Genomic DNA, 21752 nt, shown 5'->3' on the forward strand with positions numbered 1-21752 from the left:
AACATAAAGATAAGGCAGAATTGAATCAACATAAATATTGCCAATAAAATCAACTATACACGTAGAGAAAAATCTTGTAAAAATAACTAAATTTCGGTTTCACGCAACGATTTATTTCGTTGAAATAGTGACAAAAGAAAATCTGATTTGAAATTGCAAATATTGTTGCTTGAAGCTACAAAACAAGATATTTGATTTTGCTCAGTGCATTAGTTTGTTTCAAGAAATATTTTGTTAAAAAAAACAAATATTTTACTTGCGCGTTCCTGTCAATTTCTTGACAAACGTTTCCTTGGTGAATTTAACTTTCAAAATAAGTTTAAAATGAACAAGCTTTAGATAATATTATTAGTTCTTTGAATTTATAAACTTGGCAGTTGAAATGAATGATAAGATTCAAACCTAAAATATTTAGTAATTCAACATACGCTTTTGTTTGTTAAAATCATACATTTTTGTTTGTCAAATTGAACTGCTGAGTCAAAGACGAAACGTAAAAATAATAACAAATACGTTGCCAATAACTTCAACTCAACTTTTATTGACATGTAATAAATGGCTGATGAGAATTTGTCTACAAATCAAATGGATATAATTGTTGATGTACAAGTAAGAAATTGCTTCAAAAAAATCATATTCTAGCTTGAAATCAACAGAAATCATATTTTAAAATCTACTGACTGTTTCATGCTCAAAGCCATGCAATCAGTAGCGTAGGGGGGGGGGGGGTCGAAGGGGGGGAATTCGCCCCGGGCGCAACATTTACAGGGGGCGGCAAAGTCATCTTTGGGACCTTTTTTTTGCTCGTCGAAGATCTTTGCGGATTTCCGGATTTCGGTTCACCTTTTTTTTTGCTCTCCAAAGATCTTTGCGGATTTCCAGATTTTTGTTTTTTGCTCACTAATCCAACGGGGCGGCAAAAATCTTATTTTGCCCCGGTTGTCAAATTTCCTCGGTACGCCACTGCATGCAATGGTTCTGTACACTCGGAATCGGCTGCAAAGTCTGTTGAAACAGAAGGTCGAATTCCACTACAGGAATGTAATACCAAAGCTTTGCTTCATATGTGAGTCTGTATATCTGTTTTCTGTGGTTGAAATGATAAATTTTTTTTTTTTATTCCGACCGAATTCTCGTGTGATTTATGCGACTTGTTTTCCAAGTTTCTCTAACTAACACTTAGGGAAATCGTGTGAAAATTGTTGTTATTTGGAATATTTCTATAACAGGCAGGAGAATATTGTTATCGTTCCGGAATGTAGTGGAACTTTTTGAATGATCGCGGCGAATAGTCGAGTAGGTGGCAGTAGTGTTTCCAACGTATAGCGAATTTGAAATTTACACAGGATTTTGAAAAATTTTGTTAGAGCCTGTATATCTGTTTTCTGTGGTACAGCCTAATAATCGAAATAATTTCGAGTCAAAATTGGAAGATTTTCTCCAGTTATTTGCAGCATCGGACTAAATGGCGGTTTGAAATTTAAAACCGACTGGTTCCTGTAGTTCCGAAATACCTTATATTTGGGACTTTGGTTTTGGAAATTGATTGAGCCATATCTCGGAAAAAATGTGTGTGGGCTACGTTTGGGAGATTTTGATTCCAATTTTCGTTAGTTCCGAAACCGCTTTTCGGGGACCAGTATAGCCGATGTCGGTTCATATGACAAGCAACTTACGTGGACTAAGCATTGGAACGGAACTATTTGCAATTTAGAGGAAGCGTTGCTGTATACATTTCAAATACTCATCACTTTATAATTCCGGAACCGGGTAAAATTCAGGAATTTTGTAAAGAGCCGTAATACCTTTCATTTCAATCAGTTCAAGAAATTTGGTCAAGCCATTTCGTAGCAAAATGAGTTTCGTTTTGAAGGTTTTCCACTACTTGTATAATTTCCAGAAACAATTATTAAAACTGACAGAAATTATCGAAATTATGCATGAATGGGGTGATGAATTTCGCATTCGTTTGTCATTCGAATGAGTCCCGTTAGCCCGGGACAGTTGTTTGCCATGCTCAAGCTGGTTTATTAGTTATAACCGTGAATGATCGAATTTCGATGCAAGAACCGATGAGGGTGATCGTTATTAAGAAGCTCTATGAGTTTTGCGAGTTGTTAGACGTGACAATGGACACAATTTATTAAAGACCAAACAAAACGTGGAATTTTTCAATTCAATTTATTTTGCAGTATCAGAATTCAGTAACTTAGTTTACTTGTGAGTTTGCATATGAAATGCAATTGGGTATTGAAGTTATTAAAAATATGATCAACAATTTAGGCAATAACCAATTTCTTCAGTCCGAATATTAAACAGAAAAGATTAATATGAGTTCAACTTGGTGTCGCAGCCTAAATTCTTTTTAAGTTCAACGTTATACAATAAAAAAACAAATGTCGCCCTGCGAAACAAATTGTTCGAAAGAATGCTTCTTCAACTTGGAATACCCATTTCTCGTTTGACCTGTTCGACGAGCTTATGGAACCGTTTCTTAGCCTCCTTATGTTTTTGGAAGCATCTCGGTGTTTTACCGGATGCTAAAGATTTTCGGATTCGTTGTCGGTCACTTCTTGTCTTAGCATGTAGTTTTTTCATCATTTGATTTTTGGTTGGACCCCGTCGTAACGGTTGCGGCCTTTTTGTCTCAAATAATTCTCTTGGTAAAGGTATCGGTTCTCCTTTCAGAAATGACTGTGTTATTTTATTCATTCTCAATGTCAATGCATCTGGGTTGTTTTGCAGACATAGTAAAATGTCGCTTTTCACATCATTTTCTAGGTATCGCTGCTTTTTCAGATCACGGGGAAGTAAAAGCGGCTTCCATAAGCGTACTTTTTTTACAGCCGTTTGCTTGTCTATAGAGTTATAATATTCTACAGCTCCGGTTTTTAGATCGTATTTTACGGCACATGCCACATCACCAAAACGACTCATATGCCTTCCGAAAAAGAGCTCACTAAACACTCTTCCGCTTTTCATATTTTGGAAGTAAATGCTGTTGCTTATGGGAAAACGGGCCGGATCGCGTCCATCAAACACATTCAACGAATAACCTCCAAAGACATTCCTGTGACATCTTTTAATAGCCAGATTGGCATCTTTCTCCGATACAAAATAGACTAGCATATCGTACAATCCGGCAACAGCTAGAAATTCATGAAAATAATCATCTGTTTGATGAAACCACCAACGTACGAATAGTCCTTTCGATGCAAAATAGCTTCGAATTGCGTAATCAAGCTGTGCTCTAGAGTGGCAGTGAAAATTGCTAACAAATACGGGCCAAAGGCTTGCCAAATTCCAATCTGGATCGCAGCGAGGATCTTTTAAAGTAGGAGTCAATTCTTCTAATGTATATTGCCGCGGTAGTTCTTCAATTTGTGAGCTCGAATCACACGCAAAATTTGTGGTTTGCGCAATATTTTCATCGAAGCAATGTTCGAACTTATGTTCCTCGTCGTAATAGAAATCGTTAGGTTCTTGCTTCACCGGGGTGGACAAGTTCTGTACCGGATCGTCCTCATAAAAATCATCAAATTCAAACTTCACATGGTTCAAAGCAGGATTGGTGAAATCCGGTTCCATTAGAATCTACAGAGAAGAAAATCTTCGGAAGTGTTAATATGCCATGTACCTGCAAAGCCTACCAACTTTCTACACTTTTTCCTACTAGTAAAACTAAACACTTACGCTTTTAAAACGTAAAATTGTTGGTAAATAGTGACACTGTCCTAAATAATACCAATCTGTGGCGAGATGACTGAATTTTTACCGATCTAAAGCGATGATTTTTCAAGGTTTTTCAACTTCACATAACCTAAAAAATGAACCAATGATCAGGCCTCAGGGTTACCATATTCACAGATTTTTCTTTAAAACAAATTTTTTTCATCTAATTTGTCACAGTCACATAATTACCGATTTTTTCAAAATCGACAGATTTTTAGAACGTTTCTCATAGATTTCCAAAGATTTGTAAAGAAAATAGATATCACAGATGATGAACAGAATTTTTTAATAGGAAGCAAATTTTTAAACGGCAGCTCTGGATGATGTCAGCCCAAAAGCACAATGTAGAATTAACACTGGTGGCGAGATAGGGCAGTTTTGGTTGTATTTATAATTTTCTTACGTATATATGGGAGCCGGGATCGACGCAAATAAAAATCGGAATAAAACATGACTCAAAATTATTCTATTTCAGAGCTACTAGGTAGCGTTTTCGAGTATTTAGCAATTGTTCAAGGTATTAACTCTCCGGTAAATGATTCTGCAGTATTCATCTCATCCATCACTATAATAATTTTCATCAGGCGCGTATATTTCATAAGGTATTCCATTTTTCCTGACTTCTATATTCGCATACTATATTCTTATGACTAAAAACCATATGATATCAACATGAAATTCCATATATTTTTTTTTTGAGTTAAGTATTCTCTTCTTGGTAAATATGAAATAAAACTTTGTTCTCGGTTATAGCAACTCAACGTGAACGATGATTCTGAAACACTCAATGATTAAATTTTTCTTTCCCATATCTTCCTGTTTTTTTCCTAACAAAAAAATTGATAATCACACTCACACATAGAAAAATCTCGCCACATGTCCATTTGTCATCGTGGGTAAAGCGGCCCTTACACGATCATTAAGAGTGTTATTACTAGAAAGTAATGTCATTTTTAGAAAACGATGAATTCTCCATATAAATTTGGAATGTGATTACTTTAGGAAATGACATTAATAATTCTCGTGTAAAGCTCGCCTAAGGGCCCCTAAAAAGACTTTCACAAAGTTTACTTGATAATTTATATTTAGAAACGCGCGAAAAGAAAATCCGTCAAATTGGAGCTCCGCACCCTTATTGAACATAACGCAAAATTGAGTGACACACCATTCAAATTCATAAAAAGTGCACGTACACTGAGGTAAAAAATATATGGAAGTTCATAATACTATCGTATGGTTTTTGGTCACACGAATATCGTAACCGAAACATAAGGCCGCCTTATGAAATTACGCAAACTTGAATTTCAATAAAAAGCTTTATGAAATTAATACGAAATGTTTAGGAACATTGTGCGAAATTTCTATGACAAACATAACTTCTCTCATATACTGTGCCAATTCATAATTAGTTCGTATGAAAACTATAATAGTGACAGATGTTATGTATAAGCAAAGACATCATATTAACAAGATATCTAGCTCTCATATTTCCCGAACAAATCATTGGCAACATCCTTTTTTGCGAACATGACGCCCTCAGGCGAGTCCGCATCGAATCTCGTACACAGAAGTAGGGGAGAGAAATGTCAAATTCGTGCGCGCCAAAATAGCAGCACTGCGCACCTATACAATTGACATGATATGTTGAATGTGACACCGTGCGATGGCGTTGCTGAACTGAAGATTGATTTCGCTCTAAGCTGACAGGGTCTGGTATAATGCAGAGTCATTTAAATTACAATAGAGGTATATTTTTCATATTATTCTTTTGATATGGTGATTTTTGATGTATCTTAAGAGTTGCCTTATGATTTTCACTTCTCATTTTACCTGAGTGTACTCTAAACTTGAGTTACCATCTACCTACTCATTTTTCAGTTAGGGGCAAAGCTGTCAAAAGTTGAGTATTTTTTACTCAAAATAAAAAATATTGTTTTTAAAAATTGTAGTGAGCTTAATTCAAAATTCGAGTTCCTTGCACTCAAGATAAAGAAATTCTTCTTCGTTAATGTTTATATACATGGAATCCTTGTCATTCTTGTTTCTTTTAAATAGGAAGCGCAAAAAAGTGATTCGAAACCGTTTCCTTTTGACTGGTTTGGAGTCAAAATTGAACCGGATCTCAAATATTCCGAGAATGAAAACGTAGTGAACTGCAAGAAGTATTTTTTACACTCAAATGTTTGAAAACTTGACGCTTACTCTATTGTATGAAAAATGTGAGAGAGCTCATGGCCTGAGTAAACTTTACTCGAATCCATACTCAAATTTTAACATATTGTTTCAGTTTATGAATTTCAAAGAATCTCCAAATATCAGTTGAAGGCACAAATCTCCAAATATCAAGGGGAACGTGCCATTTGAGCCAATTTGTTCTGATTTTCTTTTTCAACCAGATGACTTTGATTTCGAATTTAAAAACGAATTTTCGAAAATTCGAATCAGTTCTCGGTTTGACTTTCTATAAGAGTAAGAATATAATGAATTAAAATGAAGTGCTAAATTTTGCAAAAATAGTTTTGATAGAATGTTTACCGCTGTTCGTTTTTTCGATTTCCTTAAGAGAAAAATGAGTGAATTTTGTAAACTTCATTCCGACGAATTAAAAAAAAATTAGGCTGCACTTCAATCATGAACGTATTAATCTGAATAATCTACAATACTAAGTTGAGTAACTATCGTGAAGACCTCAAATAACTCACATCAACCGTTATAAAAGAAAATTAAATTATATTACGATCACTAGCAGCAGTGGTGCTAGATATATTAGAAATTAGCGTGTCGGTTTTCCTTTAATAATTTCTTCTACAAATATCGGATTTTTTTGTGGTCTTCGAAGGTGTCCTCCTCGTTAAATTTATGACGAAAATAGAAATACTTTCAAACTCGGCCGCGAAAATTTAGTTTTACCGATCGGACTAAAATTTTTCATAGTTTCATAGTTTTGGAACTCAAAAAGTTTGGTGGAGCGAAGAAATAAACTTTTTTATCATGTTCTCATACAACCTCGTCCCATTCTAATGGAGATACCGTCAATCATAGTGAGTTTACTGCAAAGGGCAGATCACTTTGAAAATGCACATTTAATTCATAGCCAACTCGCAAAAATGACAATTAATTTCCGTTTTCACATTACAGTTAATTTCAAGTCAATTCGATACACGCACTGCAAAAAGTGAATTGGAAGCGGTACACGCAACTAAAAGAAAACCATAATTCGAAGCTGTTATTCGCCCCGGGTGCAAGGTTTTCAGGGGGGGGGGTTGGTAAACCAATCCTTGGGACCTTTTTTTTTGCTCGTCCAAATCATCTTTCGGAGATGGTCTTCAACATTTTTTTGCTCACTAAACCAACGATGAGAGCGGCAAATCTTATTTTACTCCGGCCGTCAAATTTTCTCGGTACGCCACTGCTTAGAAGGAATTGTGCGGGGTAGCAAGTTCATAAAAGTTTAGCAGAGATTAGCGGGTTTAGAAATGTTTAGGAGGGATTATTTCGGATGTTCGAAAGTCTACAGTGTTAGTGGAAAAGAATTTTGAGAATAATTTCGAAGTTTATCTAATTAAATTTGATATGATTAGTAATATATTGTAATCAATTTCATCATAATCACTCAGGCAGTGATCCAGATTCGGATTCGGAGATAATGTAAATTTTTTGTTTCAATCTCACAGTTCAGACTGTGAACCATTTCGCGAATGATTTTAACTTTTAGTTCTAATTTGACATTCGAGCAGTTAATTTATCACTGTCAAAAACAATCTGTAAATTTGCAGATTTCGTACATACTGCTGCAGACATATCGAGTTTTTTGAAGACTTTCGTCAAAATTAACAGACTTGAAATTGTCGCGACTTTTTCTTTTTGCTCGCCAAACCAGTTTAGCGTATCATACTTTATAGAGAAATGGCTGCCAGCAATACTGCAGATTTTTTTTCGGATATACAGACTTTTGCAACCTTGTTTGAAGATACTTGAAATTTTTACCTGACATTTCTGGTCAAAAATTACCCCGCTCGAGAGCTTGGTTATTTTAGACAGTTCGATAGTCTTTTCCTGCTTATCCATGAATCGAAATAATAGCAGGTTTATAAGATATTTAAGCTGTCCGGTTTAACCACGTGCCCGGTCTAGCCCCTGTCTCCCCCTGTATACGCGCCTGCTGCCAATAGACCTATAGCGACTTTATGTGTAATTAAGGTGTTCCACAGAACATGGAACAAAGTTTGAATGTTCAAAATCTATCGATACGGATTATCGCATAAAATGTGTGATAAAAGCTCAAGAGATAATCAAGTACAAATCTAACTCTAATTTGTACACATTTTCATACTATTTAAATGCCGTTGAAAGGCCAAAATCGAAACATCAGTGCCTAATTCCCAACACCACACCGGCTGCAGAATTCAGCTTGATGTCAAAAGAAAGAGACCCGAAAAGACGACAATCTGCAATGCATTTGTGGTCGCTTTTTTGAAAAGCCATAAGTAGCAACAAATGTGTTTTCAAGTATCCAGATTAGCTTCGGAGAAATGATGCAGTCCTTTGATTCCCTCTGGCCAGGGGAACTAAAGCGACTTAGTTTCCTTATGCTGCACATTGCCTGACATCGTGTATATTTTTGTCCCCTTTTTTACTTTAATTCTCATTCTGGTTGAAGATTTTGGACAGTGTTTTAGAACCAGACGCAGGGTGCCGAAAGAAAAGAAAAACACAATTTACATACTGCTGGTGCCAGGGTACGCGGGAACCTACTTGAACTTGCAGATGTTTTCTTTTCATACATTCGATTCTCAGTTTCCCACCATCGGTTAATTTTTTTTCCGAACATGTTAAGGGATGTGAAATATGATAACTGTCGCGTACGGGTTTTATGAGTTTTCCGAGAGCTTGGAAGAAGAATGTGTGAAATTTCCAATTTTACAGCGGTTCTGTCTGACCCACAAACGTTGAAGTGTTTTAGGAAGTGTAATTTTCAAGCGTTAATTAAGAAAATTATGCAAAAGAATAGAGTAAGTAACCAACGACCTATGAGAAATATATTACCGAAAACCTTGTCGAAAAATACCGGAGGGTCTTCTTTTTCTACCATTCCTGACTCGGGTACCAAATCATGATCTAGTGTGCTAGGATGTGTCTAGGGGCTGTCCATAAAAGACGTCACGCTTTTTTTGACGATTTTTGACTCCCCATCCCCCTTTGTCACAAATTGTCACAGAACCAAAGAGCCCCCCACCCCCCTATGTCACATGTCACTAATTCAAAATAAATAAAATTCATCTCAATACATTCTCAATATGTATGACAAATCATACAAATATGAGGGAAAAATCGATTTGTTACATGCTGTCATTAGATTAATTAGATATAAATTAACAAAAGTATTTGGTTGGAATTGATGAAACATTTAAATCATCTGTTTTATTCCTCCTAGGGGTACACAGATATATTATTGTTTTAGGCAAAGAATAATTTTTCCTTAGTGTAGCATACAGGGCTGAGAAAATGAAGACCAAAACCTTATCAAAACGAGATCACTGCCGAAGAAACTTTTCAAGATCAGTTGATCAGTGAGTTTTAAATCACATCTATCAATATCGGTACTGATCTTCCGTCACACAATGGGTAGTGATTTTGAGATAAAATGATTCTTGATTTATGTAAGTTCAATCATTGGATGATTCGATAAGCTTTGATGTTGGTGGAGGAAAATCACATATGATCAAGACATGATCTACGTCTGAAATCGTTGATCTCTCGCCCTTTTTCAAATGGAGTACAATTGAATAAACTGCATCAGAATCAGATAAGAGAAATTTTTATGATACTATTATCAATGCTAGAAAATCAAATTACTGAAAAAATTGTCAGTGCATAACTTAAGTTAAACCACTTGAAGGCATCTTTTTCTTTTTTACTCATATTAGGCAAAATTTATTAATTTCGCTAATTTACTCGCTCCTCCGTGCACTTTTGCTGATCACAACATAAATGATTTCCCGCATCAATCATTTCCGAATTTACAAGAAGAAGCTTTTACATCAACAAATACACGTTTTCCTATAGAATGTAAACGTTTATTGTGGAGATTTTTTCAGGAAATAGGGCAAAGCAGTAATATAATACTGGAGTATTAAAATAAGTAATATAATAGGTATTTCAAAAATGCGCTCATTGAAAACATTGGACGTCACATTCCAAAAACCTCCCCCTTCCCCCTGTCACAAAAGGTCACGTTTCATGAAACACCCCCCTCCCCCTTGCGACGTGAGGTCTTTTATGGACATCCCCCTAGACTTTTGATGGATTAAGGAAACAAGACATGAAATTGAAACCAAGCTGTTTAGGTTACCACATTCCAAAATAATTTCCACTGTTTTCATCTTCAGATATTTTATTTATAATAGAAGTAGCATGAAATCCTAATGAAATTCAGCTGAAATTTTGAACAAAACTCTAGTAGGAATGCAAAAACAGCGTCTAGAACAAATTAAACGTGAGAATAAAACATGATCAAAACGAGTAGAGATTTTGATCGAAAACGAATTGAGATTTGACATGATGAGAATTAAATGAAAAAAAAACAAGAAATGGAGGACAGCAGAAACCGCTAGGCTTGACCATCAAAAAATGTCCACGATTTTGCCAACGCTGTTTCAATGCCATCCGGAATTCTGTCCAAGCGGAATGTGGAACTCATACGGAATTCCGAATAAATGCAACCTCCAGTGTATCAACCTATTCCGATCGAAATATCACCGCCTGCTGATTGACACAGCGCTTGCTCGCCAAGCTACACTCAAAATAATAATCATATTATAGTTACGTGAAAAGTTATGTGAATATTTTCCACCCTACTTTTCACGTAGGTTTTAATGGACTGGCATTTAAAAGCTGTTTAATGCATAATCCAGTAAAAGTTACGTGTTTCATAGGTAAAACGTAATGTACTGTTCATATCACATTTATCTATCAGTTCATATCAAATTTAGATACCAGAAAATTACTATTTTATATATTGGTTGAAGTCGAAAAGGAGATTCCAGATTTTGATATAAATCTATGAAATGAAAAATGCCATGAAATATAAAACATTTATTTCAGAATATTGTCATATAATTCCAATGGCTTAAAAAGCAACTAATAACGTCGTGGTATCTCAAATCGACAAGCCTCCAGAAATCGTTTATGTTGTCACTGCCATCCAACCGAAGCCGAAGTCGAGATCCAATAACTCCCACAACACTACCGATGCAGGTTGAAGTCGCATTACATGGTTCCAGTGTCTCTAGCTTCATACCGACGGCCTGTTTGAAGCATTCGGCAAGAGCGGGTAAACTTCCAGACTCACGCAGGCACTCGGTCCAGTTGAACACATGGAAACTTTCATACTGGAATGGTCTGGTCGATGGAGTAAAAAATTGTAATTAAATAACTTTTCTCGCAAATATTTACACTACTTACACTTCGAGGGCCACTGCTCGCCATTTTCAAAATCGAGTTTTTCACACTGGAAATTCACGTAGATTGTTTGACGTTGTAACCATATGTTACATTGATTAATTGTTGGCTCCGCCACAATCCAAATGTAGCGAAGACACATGCTCGAGTTCCCAGATTCCTGAACCCAACTCAGATCATTACCGTCACAGTGTGGGTGATAGCCTTCCACGTCCAGTCTTATGGCTGAGACGGATGGGTCACTTATCACGGAAAGTGTTGCATGTACTCAACCAGGGTGTTTCATTATGACGGTGTGAACATTGCGTTACGGTATATGTCACCTATGGCGGTTGCAGCCAGGAAAAGGGCTGCCAATATTTGATAACATAATTGTCAGAGCTGATAGTATTGGGATAACGATGACATTTATCTTGATACTACCGGTATTTATCTTCACTCGGCAGAGTGCCAGAATAATTCTTTCGCATGTGAACGCTTGAAGAAGTCAGAAGTGCGCGCGGTATTTGTAGTTTAATTGTATTTTCATTTTAATTCTAGTAAAGTGGTGTAAAGTATTAATAGTGTTTCATTTTTGTAGATAACGTTAGGAAAGTAAAAGTTCGAGATTTAAAAGTTCTTAAATTACGCAAAATTGTGTTAGTACGTTTAGTAAGTCAAGGATTGAAAATGTCATAATTATTAAAATAGAAAAAAAGTTATATATTTTAGATAGTGATAAAAAAAGCCGATAGAAAAACGGAAGACATACACAACATTTATACAAATTAAAACGTTATAAAAGGTAAAATTCTAAAATCAATATGGGTGTAAAGTTGGTGTAGGTTAGGAGTTACATGCGCTCTATGCTAATTATCTGTTGGGCAGGTCCTCAACGGGCCTTTTATTCTTGGGCTTCGAACGTTGTTCGGAGTTTCTTTTCGCAGGCTCACAATGTCTCGAGCGAGGAGCGACGATTAATCCGGAATTAAGTTCACCGCGAAGGGCAATTATAAAACTATTAATCGAACGACGTCATTGTCATCGGAGAAGCCATTGTCATCGAAGACGCCATTACAAATTCCAGCGTCCATGGTCATTCTCAACGCCATTACTAGCTCCGGCGCCATTACCATCGCTGACGGTTGTCGCGCTATGAGCTGTCAGGAAAGCCAGATCACCGATTACTTCGAGGAAATATACATCCGGGATCGCCAAACTTTCCCCACCAGACCTGCACCAACAAAAACCGAGCAAAAGCGCAAGTAGAAAAACCCATAAAGTGACGTCACTAGCTTTAAGTTAAACTCAGTTAGTCAGAATAAATGTTGAAAATGTTAATTAGGAACCGTTAGCCTAGTTTCTACATAATGAGCGAAATTAGTACAAGTACACCATTCTTGATCTCGTTCTCCGGACTCTAAAGGAGTCGCCATCCCTCGTCTTCGAGTGTTCTCCCAAAGAAGACCTTCTGGTTTCGCCTTTGAGTAAAACTAAAATATTGAATCAACCTTTTGGTTGTCCACCCTGGTTCTCGACGGTTATCGGTGTTTCGGTTTCATACGGTTCCCGTTAGAAGTGAGTACCGTGGTGAGTATATGCAAGGCTCAAACAAGTAGTAGTGATTGTGAACATAATTTCCCCTCTAACCACCCACTGAGCAAGTCGAGGGGCTACAAATTGGCGCCCAACATTAAAAATCCACAATACAGTTTTTTTTTCTTAAAATCCCTACGGAGGGAGTATTAAACAGCACGCTGTTAATTAAAATTTGCTTCGTCCTCTGAACGAAAGCTACTAACATTTCGAATATGGAGATTGAATTTGACATGCAATACAAACATTTGCTCGTCCATCACCTGGATAGGGATGAAATCGCGTATGAGCTCGCGATCCGCGGAATCGATTTTACAGAAACGGAAACGCGCGCGGCCCTTGCGAGACGCTTGAAGGAGAAATTAAAATCGGGAAATGACCTTGATATTGATTACAATCGTCTTGATTTGACGGTAGATTCTGAAATTCAGATTATCGATACGAAAGTTAAGGAAATTAAAGATTACCTTATTCACCCCAAAAATTATGATGGCAATCGCGAAAGTTTAAAAACGCGATTGGTGCACTACTTTGCACGGGCAAAGCGGGCATCGGAGAATACGGATAACGAGGATGATTTAACAGATTTAGATACGTTAGTGGCATGTATTCGCGGCGCGTATAATATGCATTTTTCTTTATTCTCGCCCCTTGGGCAGCAAGAGTTAGTAAACCAAATGAATGAATCGATGACGAATTTGTCAATCGATCCGAAAGACTTGATCGGCGGTCAAAAGTCTACAGGTTCGTCTAGTCAAGACGATAATGATGAGTTCGTTACGCCAGGAAAACATTTAAAACGAAATTTAAAATCAGTTTATAAATTACCCACTGAAGGGAATATGCCTTCAAACAGTTGGCTTCCGTTTATGATGCATCCAGGTGCATACCCTTGGTGGTTTGGTCCCCAACAAATGCCTAATGGGTTGGTTCGAAAAATGCTTCATTTTGGGAAAAAAGATAAGGTGTCCAGTCAAGTAGACCTGGGGAGTGATCCTAAGGATAAAAATAGGAAGAATTTAGGAAAAAATGAAAAGAAGAATGTGTCACAAATTTCGCAACAATCGTCGTCGGAAATTGACTCCGGTAGCTCGTCAGACGAGACACACAAATCTCGTAAATCGAATAGGAATTTAGAATATCGTCGTCAGAACTATCGGTCGAGAAAATCTGAAAAAAGTAGACCAGTTTCGGATTGGCGTTTAAAATACGACGGTTCGGATGATGGACAGTTATTGATGAAGTTTTTACGGGAAGTAGAGTTTTACGCGAAATCGGAAAACATGTCCACCAGAGAATTGTTCCGGTCAGCGATTCATCTGTTTAGTGGACCGGCGAAAACATGGTATATGACGGGTTTCGAAAATGAAGATTTTGCGACTTGGGATGAGCTTAAGGAGGAACTCAAGAAAGAATTTTTGAGTCCTGACCATGATCATACAAATGAAATACGGGCGATCGCGAGAAAGCAGGGTCCCCGCGAAAAATTTCAAGATTATTTTCTGGATATACAGAAAATTTTCAATTCTCTTACCAAGCCGATGACTGAACGAAAAAAGTTCGAAATCGTGTTCCGTAATATGCGCGCGGAGTATAAAGGCCATGCGGTATCGTCGGAAATTGATAATTTGGCCGATTTAAAGAAATTTGGTCGAAAGTTAGATGCCACGTATTGGTATAAATACCAATCACATGCAGCGGAGAACATTCCGCGAGGAAAACAAGTAAACGAAATCGAAACCGGCGCGAAACCGAAACAGAAAGTTAAACCCGAGAACGAACAGTTCAAATCACGTAATTTTTATAACACCAAATCGCGCGCGAATGTTTCAGATGAAGAATCGAAACATGCGAAAAATTCTAAATCGAATCCTCCAAAGGATCAGTCACGGGGATTACAAATACTGGTGGACACTTATCAAGTTCCCAAAGATGGCTTTTGTTTTAACTGTCGCCTCAAGGGCCACCATGCTCGTGAGTGCGTGCGACCACGACATAAATATTGTCTAAAATGTGGTTTTCATGAGGTAGATACCGAATCATGTCCTTACTGCGAAAAAAACGCAAACAAGACTGTCCCCGAGGGCAGGCCAGTCAACTCGTAAAGTCCCTGTCGAAAATGGATTGTGGGGAAAGATTGCAAACCATTGGACTTAATAAAGTTTGTGATCCCGATTACATCCATTCCTCCAACTACGAAATTAATGAATCGATTATACACCTTGAAAATGACGAAAGACCATTCGTCAAAACAACCGTCTTAGGGATGCCACTAGTAGGTCTGCTAGATAGTGGGGCTCACTTGAGCATCCTAGGTATGGGATCGAAAAAACTAATAAAAACGTGCAATTTAAAAGTATTTCCAACCGATGTTAATCTCAAAACTGCCAATGGCGAAGGACTGCCAGTATGTGGGGTAGTATATCTTCCTATCACCTTTAATAACATTACCAAAATCGTCGAAGCGCTCGTAGTTCCCTCTCTGAAGAGGCGACTTCTCCTTGGGATGAATTTCTGGAAAATTTTTGAAATTCGCCCAACCATAGGTCATGCAAAAGTTGAAGAAATCGATCTTAGTGAAAAATCCAAGACAGTCTCTAACGAATTCGGCTTTGACACCGATGATGTTGGAATAAAATTGTCTGTAGATCAGGTACAGAAACTAGAATCAATTAAAAACAAATTTAAATCTGCTGACGACATCCTAGACACGACACACTTGATTAGCCATCGCATAGAGTTATCTGAAGAAGCGAAAAAACTTTCACCCGCACGAGTCAATCCGTTTCCAACTTCACCGAGAAGACAGGAACAAATCAATGCAGAATTGGACCGAATGCTGCAAAGTAACATTATAGAAAAGTCCTACAGTGACTGGGCTTTACGTCTGGTTCCGGTAGACAAAACTGATGGTTCTGTACGTCTGTGTCTTGACGCGCGAAAGCTTAACGAACGCACGGTCAGGGATTGCTACCCACTCCCACACGCTGACCGCATACTGAGTAGACTCGGCGAAGCAAAATTCATTAGTACTATTGATCTCTCTCATGCATTTTTACAAGTTCCTTTGCATCCAAGGTCTCGTAAATATACGGCGTTTTCGGTTTTAGGACGGGGTTTATTTCAGTTTACGCGAATGCCTTTCGGTCTCATAAATAGCCCTGCAACACTATCGAGACTAATGGATCGAGTGTTAGGCGGGGGTGAATTAGAACCCAGCGTATTTGTATACATAGATGACATCATTGTGGTTTCAAATACGTTTGAGGATCATATGTCGTTATTAGAAGAGGTGGCGAAACGATTGAACGCCGCCAATCTCTCGATAAACATAAATAAATCTCGTTTTTGTGTAGCAGAAGTACCGTATCTCGGTTATATCTTAGGCCCAGGAGGCTTAAGACCCAACCCCGATCGAGTTTCCGCTATCGTGAATTACGAAAGACCGACTTCTCTCAAAGCTCTAAGAAGGTTCTTGGGGATGTGTAACTACTATAGAAGGTTCATAGCCGATTATAGTGAAGTTACACAACCTCTCACAGAGCTTCTTAGAAATAAACCAAAAACCGTAGTTTGGAACGATAAGGCAGAATTAGCCTTTGTCAACATTAAGGGACTCCTGATTAGCGCACCAATCCTCACCAACCCGAATTTCACATTGCCTTTCACCATACACTGTGATGCAAGCGACACCGCAATTGCAGGTGTGCTTACGCAGACGTTAGACGGAGCGGAAAAACCGATAGCATTTTTCTCTCAAAAGTTGAGCACTACTCAGCAAAGGTATTTCGCAACAGAAAAAGAAGGACTGGCAGTGATTAGGGCAATCGAAAAATTTAGATGTTATATCGAAGGATCTAAATTCACCGTTTATACTGACGCATCTGCGCTAATATATATAATGCGAAGTAGTTGGCGTACGTCATCTCGCTTGTGTCGCTGGAGCATGGACCTTCAACGCCACGATATGACGATTTTGCACAGAAAAGGTTCGGAAAACTATGTCCCGGATGCCTTATCTAGATCCGTAGAGGAAATGGTGGTGTCCGCAGATAATACCGGGTGGTATTCTAACATGTTACGGAAAATCCAAGAAAATCCTGAAAAATATAAAGATTTTAGATGTGAACGGGGGATATTGCAAAAATTAGTTTCAGTGCGAGATAATTCTATCGATTATCGGTTTGCTTGGAAAACTTGTGTACCAATCGCGGCTAGAGAAAAAATATTCGTTGAAGCACATGATGATAAAATGCATCTGGGTGCCGAGAAAACGCTAGCTTTAATTAGGAAGAAGTACTTCTGGCCAAAAATGGCTGAAGATGTAAGAAAACACATACAGAACTGTACTCTTTGCAAGCAAAATAAACCCGCGAATCGTTCTCAAATGCCTGAACCCGGTAAACAGCGCATAACGACAAAACCGTTCCAAATCATTGCACTAGATTTCATTCAGTCTCTCCCGCGAAGCAAAAACGGCAACGCACACTTACTCGTAGTGATGGACCTGTTTTCTAAATGGTGTTTGTTGGTCCCAGTTAAAAGAATCTCCGCGCCCCAAATTACCAAAATTCTAGAAGAATCTTGGTTCCGTAGATACTCGGTCCCGGAATACGTAATTACGGACAACGCGTCAACATTTCTATCAGTCGAATTCAAAGCTCTTTTGTCAAAATATGGTATCCAACATTGGGCCAATTCGAGGCACCACAGTCAGGCCAACCCGGTCGAAAGGTTAAATCGAACGATAAACTCGTGCATACGCTCTTACGTTAAAGAAAATCAGAAAATCTGGGACACCCGGGTATCCGAGATTGAATTTTGCATTAATAACACTCCCCATAGCGCGACCGGTTATTCTCCATATAAAGTTCTTTTCGGACATGAAATAGTAGAAAGAGCAGACGAACACCGAATAGATAGGGACGAGAGGGATGTGTCGGATGAGGAAAGAATGGAAAGGAAAGTGGAGTTAAACACAAAAATTTACTCTATAGTATCAAAAAATTTACGAAAAGCCCACGAAAAACATATTAGGGACTATAATTTGCGATCGAGGACCTCGGCTCCTGTGTACTGTGTAGGCCAGAGGGTATTCCGCCGGAATTTCAAACAATCGTCCGCTCCGGAAGCCTATAACGCCAAATTAGATGCATTATACATTCCTTGTATAGTCCGTGCTAGAGTAGGCACCAGCTCGTATGAATTAGAAAACGAATCGGGTAAGCCGATTGGTGTTTTTTCGGTGACTGATTTGAAGCCAGAAACCTAAAATGAAACGAAAATAGCATTACTCTTCAAAACTAGTGTTTTGGAAGTAAATAGAAAACCCTTGAGCGGTCCGGACCTCAATGGGTGGAACCTTTGCATGGTAAAACGAGAACGGGATAATATTGTCAGCACTAGCAGACGGTTAAACGATCTAGATTCACTTACCTGAAACAAGAAACAATAACGCGGAAAAATTGTCTTGCCATCGCGAAGCTTTCTCCCAGCAGTGTTTCCACAAAACCGTCGAATGATACGATAACCGGTAAAAGCTACAAAAAAATCTCACTGCTTTAGGTGCACCGCGAAAGTTTCCCGACGACGACGCAGTTTTAGCACGCGAATTTGATTCGTGGATAGGAAATCGGAAAAAATAATCAGTTTTTCAAGCACACGCGACATATCTTAGCCAACATCCTCGATCAATGGCTGATAGCTCTCACCAAAACGGTGTATAGGTGTGGTGAGTTCTTTCCCCACTTCGTTGAGTGAAATGGGTATTTAGAACACCTTTTGAAAGTGACGTATTCTGTTTTCCTAGAATAGTTTCAGTTTTCTGAAATTAATTATTGAGGGAGCAACCTTTTAACTATTAAATATAGAATGTACACTAAATTAATCAAGAAGTTGCATTTAGCTTTTTGTATTTGGGGAGGGGGACAGTGGGGTATTGTAACCATATGTTACATTGATTAATTGTTGGCTCCGCCACAATCCAAATGTAGCGAAGACACATGCTCGAGTTCCCAGATTCCTGAACCCAACTCAGATCATTACCGTCACAGTGTGGGTGATAGCCTTCCACGTCCAGTCTTATGGCTGAGACGGATGGGTCACTTATCACGGAAAGTGTTGCATGTACTCAACCAGGGTGTTTCATTATGACGGTGTGAACATTGCGTTACGGTATATGTCACCTATGGCGGTTGCAGCCAGGAAAAGGGCTGCCAATATTTGATAACATAATTGTCAGAGCTGATAGTATTGGGATAACGATGACATTTATCTTGATACTACCGGTATTTATCTTCACTCGGCAGAGTGCCAGAATAATTCTTTCGCATGTGAACGCTTGAAGAAGTCAGAAGTGCGCGCGGTATTTGTAGTTTAATTGTATTTTCATTTTAATTCTAGTAAAGTGGTGTAAAGTATTAATAGTGTTTCATTTTTGTAGATAACGTTAGGAAAGTAAAAGTTCGAGATTTAAAAGTTCTTAAATTACGCAAAATTGTGTTAGTACGTTTAGTAAGTCAAGGATTGAAAATGTCATAATTATTAAAATAGAAAAAAAGTTATATATTTTAGATAGTGATAAAAAAAGCCGATAGAAATACGGAAGACATACACAACATTTATACAAATTAAAACGTTATAAAAGGTAAAATTCTAAAATCAATATGGGTGTAAAGTTGGTGTAGGTTAGGAGTTACATGCGCTCTATGCTAATTATCTGTTGGGCAGGTCCTCAACGGGCCTTTTATTCTTGGGCTTCGAACGTTGTTCGGAGTTTCTTTTCGCAGGCTCACAATGTCTCGAGCGAGGAGCGACGATTAATCCGGAATTAAGTTCACCGCGAAGGGCAATTATAAAACTATTAATCGAACGACGTCATTGTCATCGGAGAAGCCATTGTCATCGAAGACGCCATTACAAATTCCAGCGTCCATGGTCATTCTCAACGCCATTACTAGCTCCGGCGCCATTACCATCGCTGACGGTTGTCGCGCTATGAGCTGTCAGGAAAGCCAGATCACCGATTACTTCGAGGAAATATACATCCGGGATCGCCAAACTTTCCCCACCAGACCTGCACCAACAAAAACCGAGCAAAAGCGCAAGTAGAAAAACCCATAAAGTGACGTCACTAGCTTTAAGTTAAACTCAGTTAGTCAGAATAAATGTTGAAAATGTTAATTAGGAACCGTTAGCCTAGTTTCTACATAATGAGCGAAATTAGTACAAGTACACCATTCTTGATCTCGTTCTCCGGACTCTAAAGGAGTCGCCATCCCTCGTCTTCGAGTGTTCTCCCAAAGAAGACCTTCTGGTTTCGCCTTTGAGTAAAACTAAAATATTGAATCAACCTTTTGGTTGTCCACCCTGGTTCTCGACGGTTATCGGTGTTTCGGTTTCATACGGTTCCCGTTAGAAGTGAGTACCGTGGTGAGTATATGCAAGGCTCAAACAAGTAGTAGTGATTGTGAACATAATTTCCCCTCTAACCACCCACTGAGCAAGTCGAGGGGCTACAACGTTTGGTCAATTCACGTAAACCTTATGTGATGACTATATTCATTTTAGGGGATGTTCGTATAACATTCATTTTCGTCACGTAAAATATTCAATTTGACATTTGAAACCATTCTACGTGATTTTTCAAGTGAATCGAACGTGAATTTTTATTTGAGTGTAGTTTTATGTGTCAGGCCTGCTGACATTTTTTCTGGATTCACAGACATTTGCAACCCTGTCTGAAGATATTTGAAATTATTAGCTGACATCTATGCTGAAATCTTCCACAGATCGGATCATCAATACACTGAAGTCTTTTTTTATGCGAATTCACGTACCGCATAAAAAAAAAACGCATAAAAAAACACATAACTCTGAAAATTCGCATAAAAAAAAACCGCATAACTCTGAAACTTCGCATAAAAAAAACCGCTTAACTCTGAAACTTCGCATTTTTTTCTCTGGTTCGAATAGTGGTATTTACATCGTGACTAGAGATGAGCAAACCCATTCTTCTTAAAGAACCGCTCAGATCTTGATAGTCCTACCGAAAGATCTAGTTCTGAAGTTCTTCTGAAAGTTCTTCTGAAACATTGTATATTTCTTCAAAAATAATATTAGAACCAAAAAATATATTTTGTAGTAAGCAGCATCAATAATAGCGACTATTTTTGGCATGTATTTCTATATCATTCTCTTTTGCCGAATACATTTGGTAATCATCAGATATAACCGTTTTTACGGCAAACGCAATTTATTTTACTGAAACTGGAACTTACAAACGAAAAATCGTTTATACACAATCTTTTTTACTGAATCCGGTAAATAAAATTACAATTTATACGGTAAATCCTAATAGTAGCCAAGTACGGTAAAGAATACCGAAGATAAAGTTAAATAAATTTAATAACTTTATTTTTATATATAATTTGCTTTCATATGGCGAAGATTGCTAACGTGTTTTACGCTCATTCGTATTGTGGTTATGTTGTAAAGGTTTAAGTAATATAAAAAATCAGATAATGGATCAGCTCCTGGAAAAAGATGAACGCTCCATTGAAATTGTCAGATAGTTTTAATTCATGAATAAAATTTTCAGGTTTCTTCCTACAAAATGATGTATTTATCAGAAACTTTGACAACTTTAGCACACACACACACACACACACATATTGCTCACATCTTAGTGCTCAACTTTATTCAAACCAAGCGTAAATAGAAAAAAAACTCATTGGGTCGGATTACCGAACGTTCAGCTGATGAAAATTCGGTAAATAATTAGAGAATTCTGCGATTTTTTTAAGAGTGTGCAATCTTTCAAGTTTCGCATCGCGTCGCATGTCGCCTACATTCTGGCTTCACCCTGAGAACTTGAACATGCTGGAGGTCCATGAAAGTGATTCTAAAAGATGACAAGTCGTCATGCGGAAAATATGCACGTTCAAATATAAATTGATGGAAATATGCTCTCGGAGCGCAAAAAT

General features: G+C 37.9%; 1 protein-coding gene and 1 long non-coding RNA gene across 3 annotated transcripts; one reads left to right on the top strand and one right to left on the bottom strand.

The window, feature by feature from the left end:
- Nucleotides 1-2194: 2194 nt before the first annotated feature.
- LOC131427613 (uncharacterized) lies at nucleotides 2195-3823 on the bottom strand. The gene is made up of 2 exons (XM_058590981.1): nucleotides 3694-3823; nucleotides 2195-3594 (listed from the first exon to the last, which is right to left on the bottom strand). Exon 2 carries the CDS (start codon nucleotides 3586-3588, stop codon nucleotides 2437-2439), a length of 1152 nt encoding a protein of 383 aa, XP_058446964.1. The 5' UTR covers nucleotides 3589-3594; nucleotides 3694-3823; the 3' UTR covers nucleotides 2195-2436.
- A 14875-nt stretch (nucleotides 3824-18698) lies between these two features.
- LOC131430095 (uncharacterized) lies at nucleotides 18699-20276 on the top strand. 2 transcript variants are annotated; one of them, XR_009229485.1, is made up of 4 exons: nucleotides 18699-19149; nucleotides 19211-19281; nucleotides 19342-19414; nucleotides 19498-20276. It is a non-coding gene; the product is annotated as an uncharacterized LOC131430095 (long non-coding RNA). The 2 variants fall into 2 exon arrangements; XR_009229484.1 differs by having other exon boundaries at nucleotides 18699-19281.
- The last annotated feature ends 1476 nt before the right edge of the window (nucleotides 20277-21752 follow it).

This window comes from Malaya genurostris, chromosome 2, assembly GCF_030247185.1.
Source record: "Malaya genurostris strain Urasoe2022 chromosome 2, Malgen_1.1, whole genome shotgun sequence".
In the NCBI taxonomy this organism is placed as follows: Eukaryota; Metazoa; Arthropoda; class Insecta; order Diptera; family Culicidae; genus Malaya; species Malaya genurostris.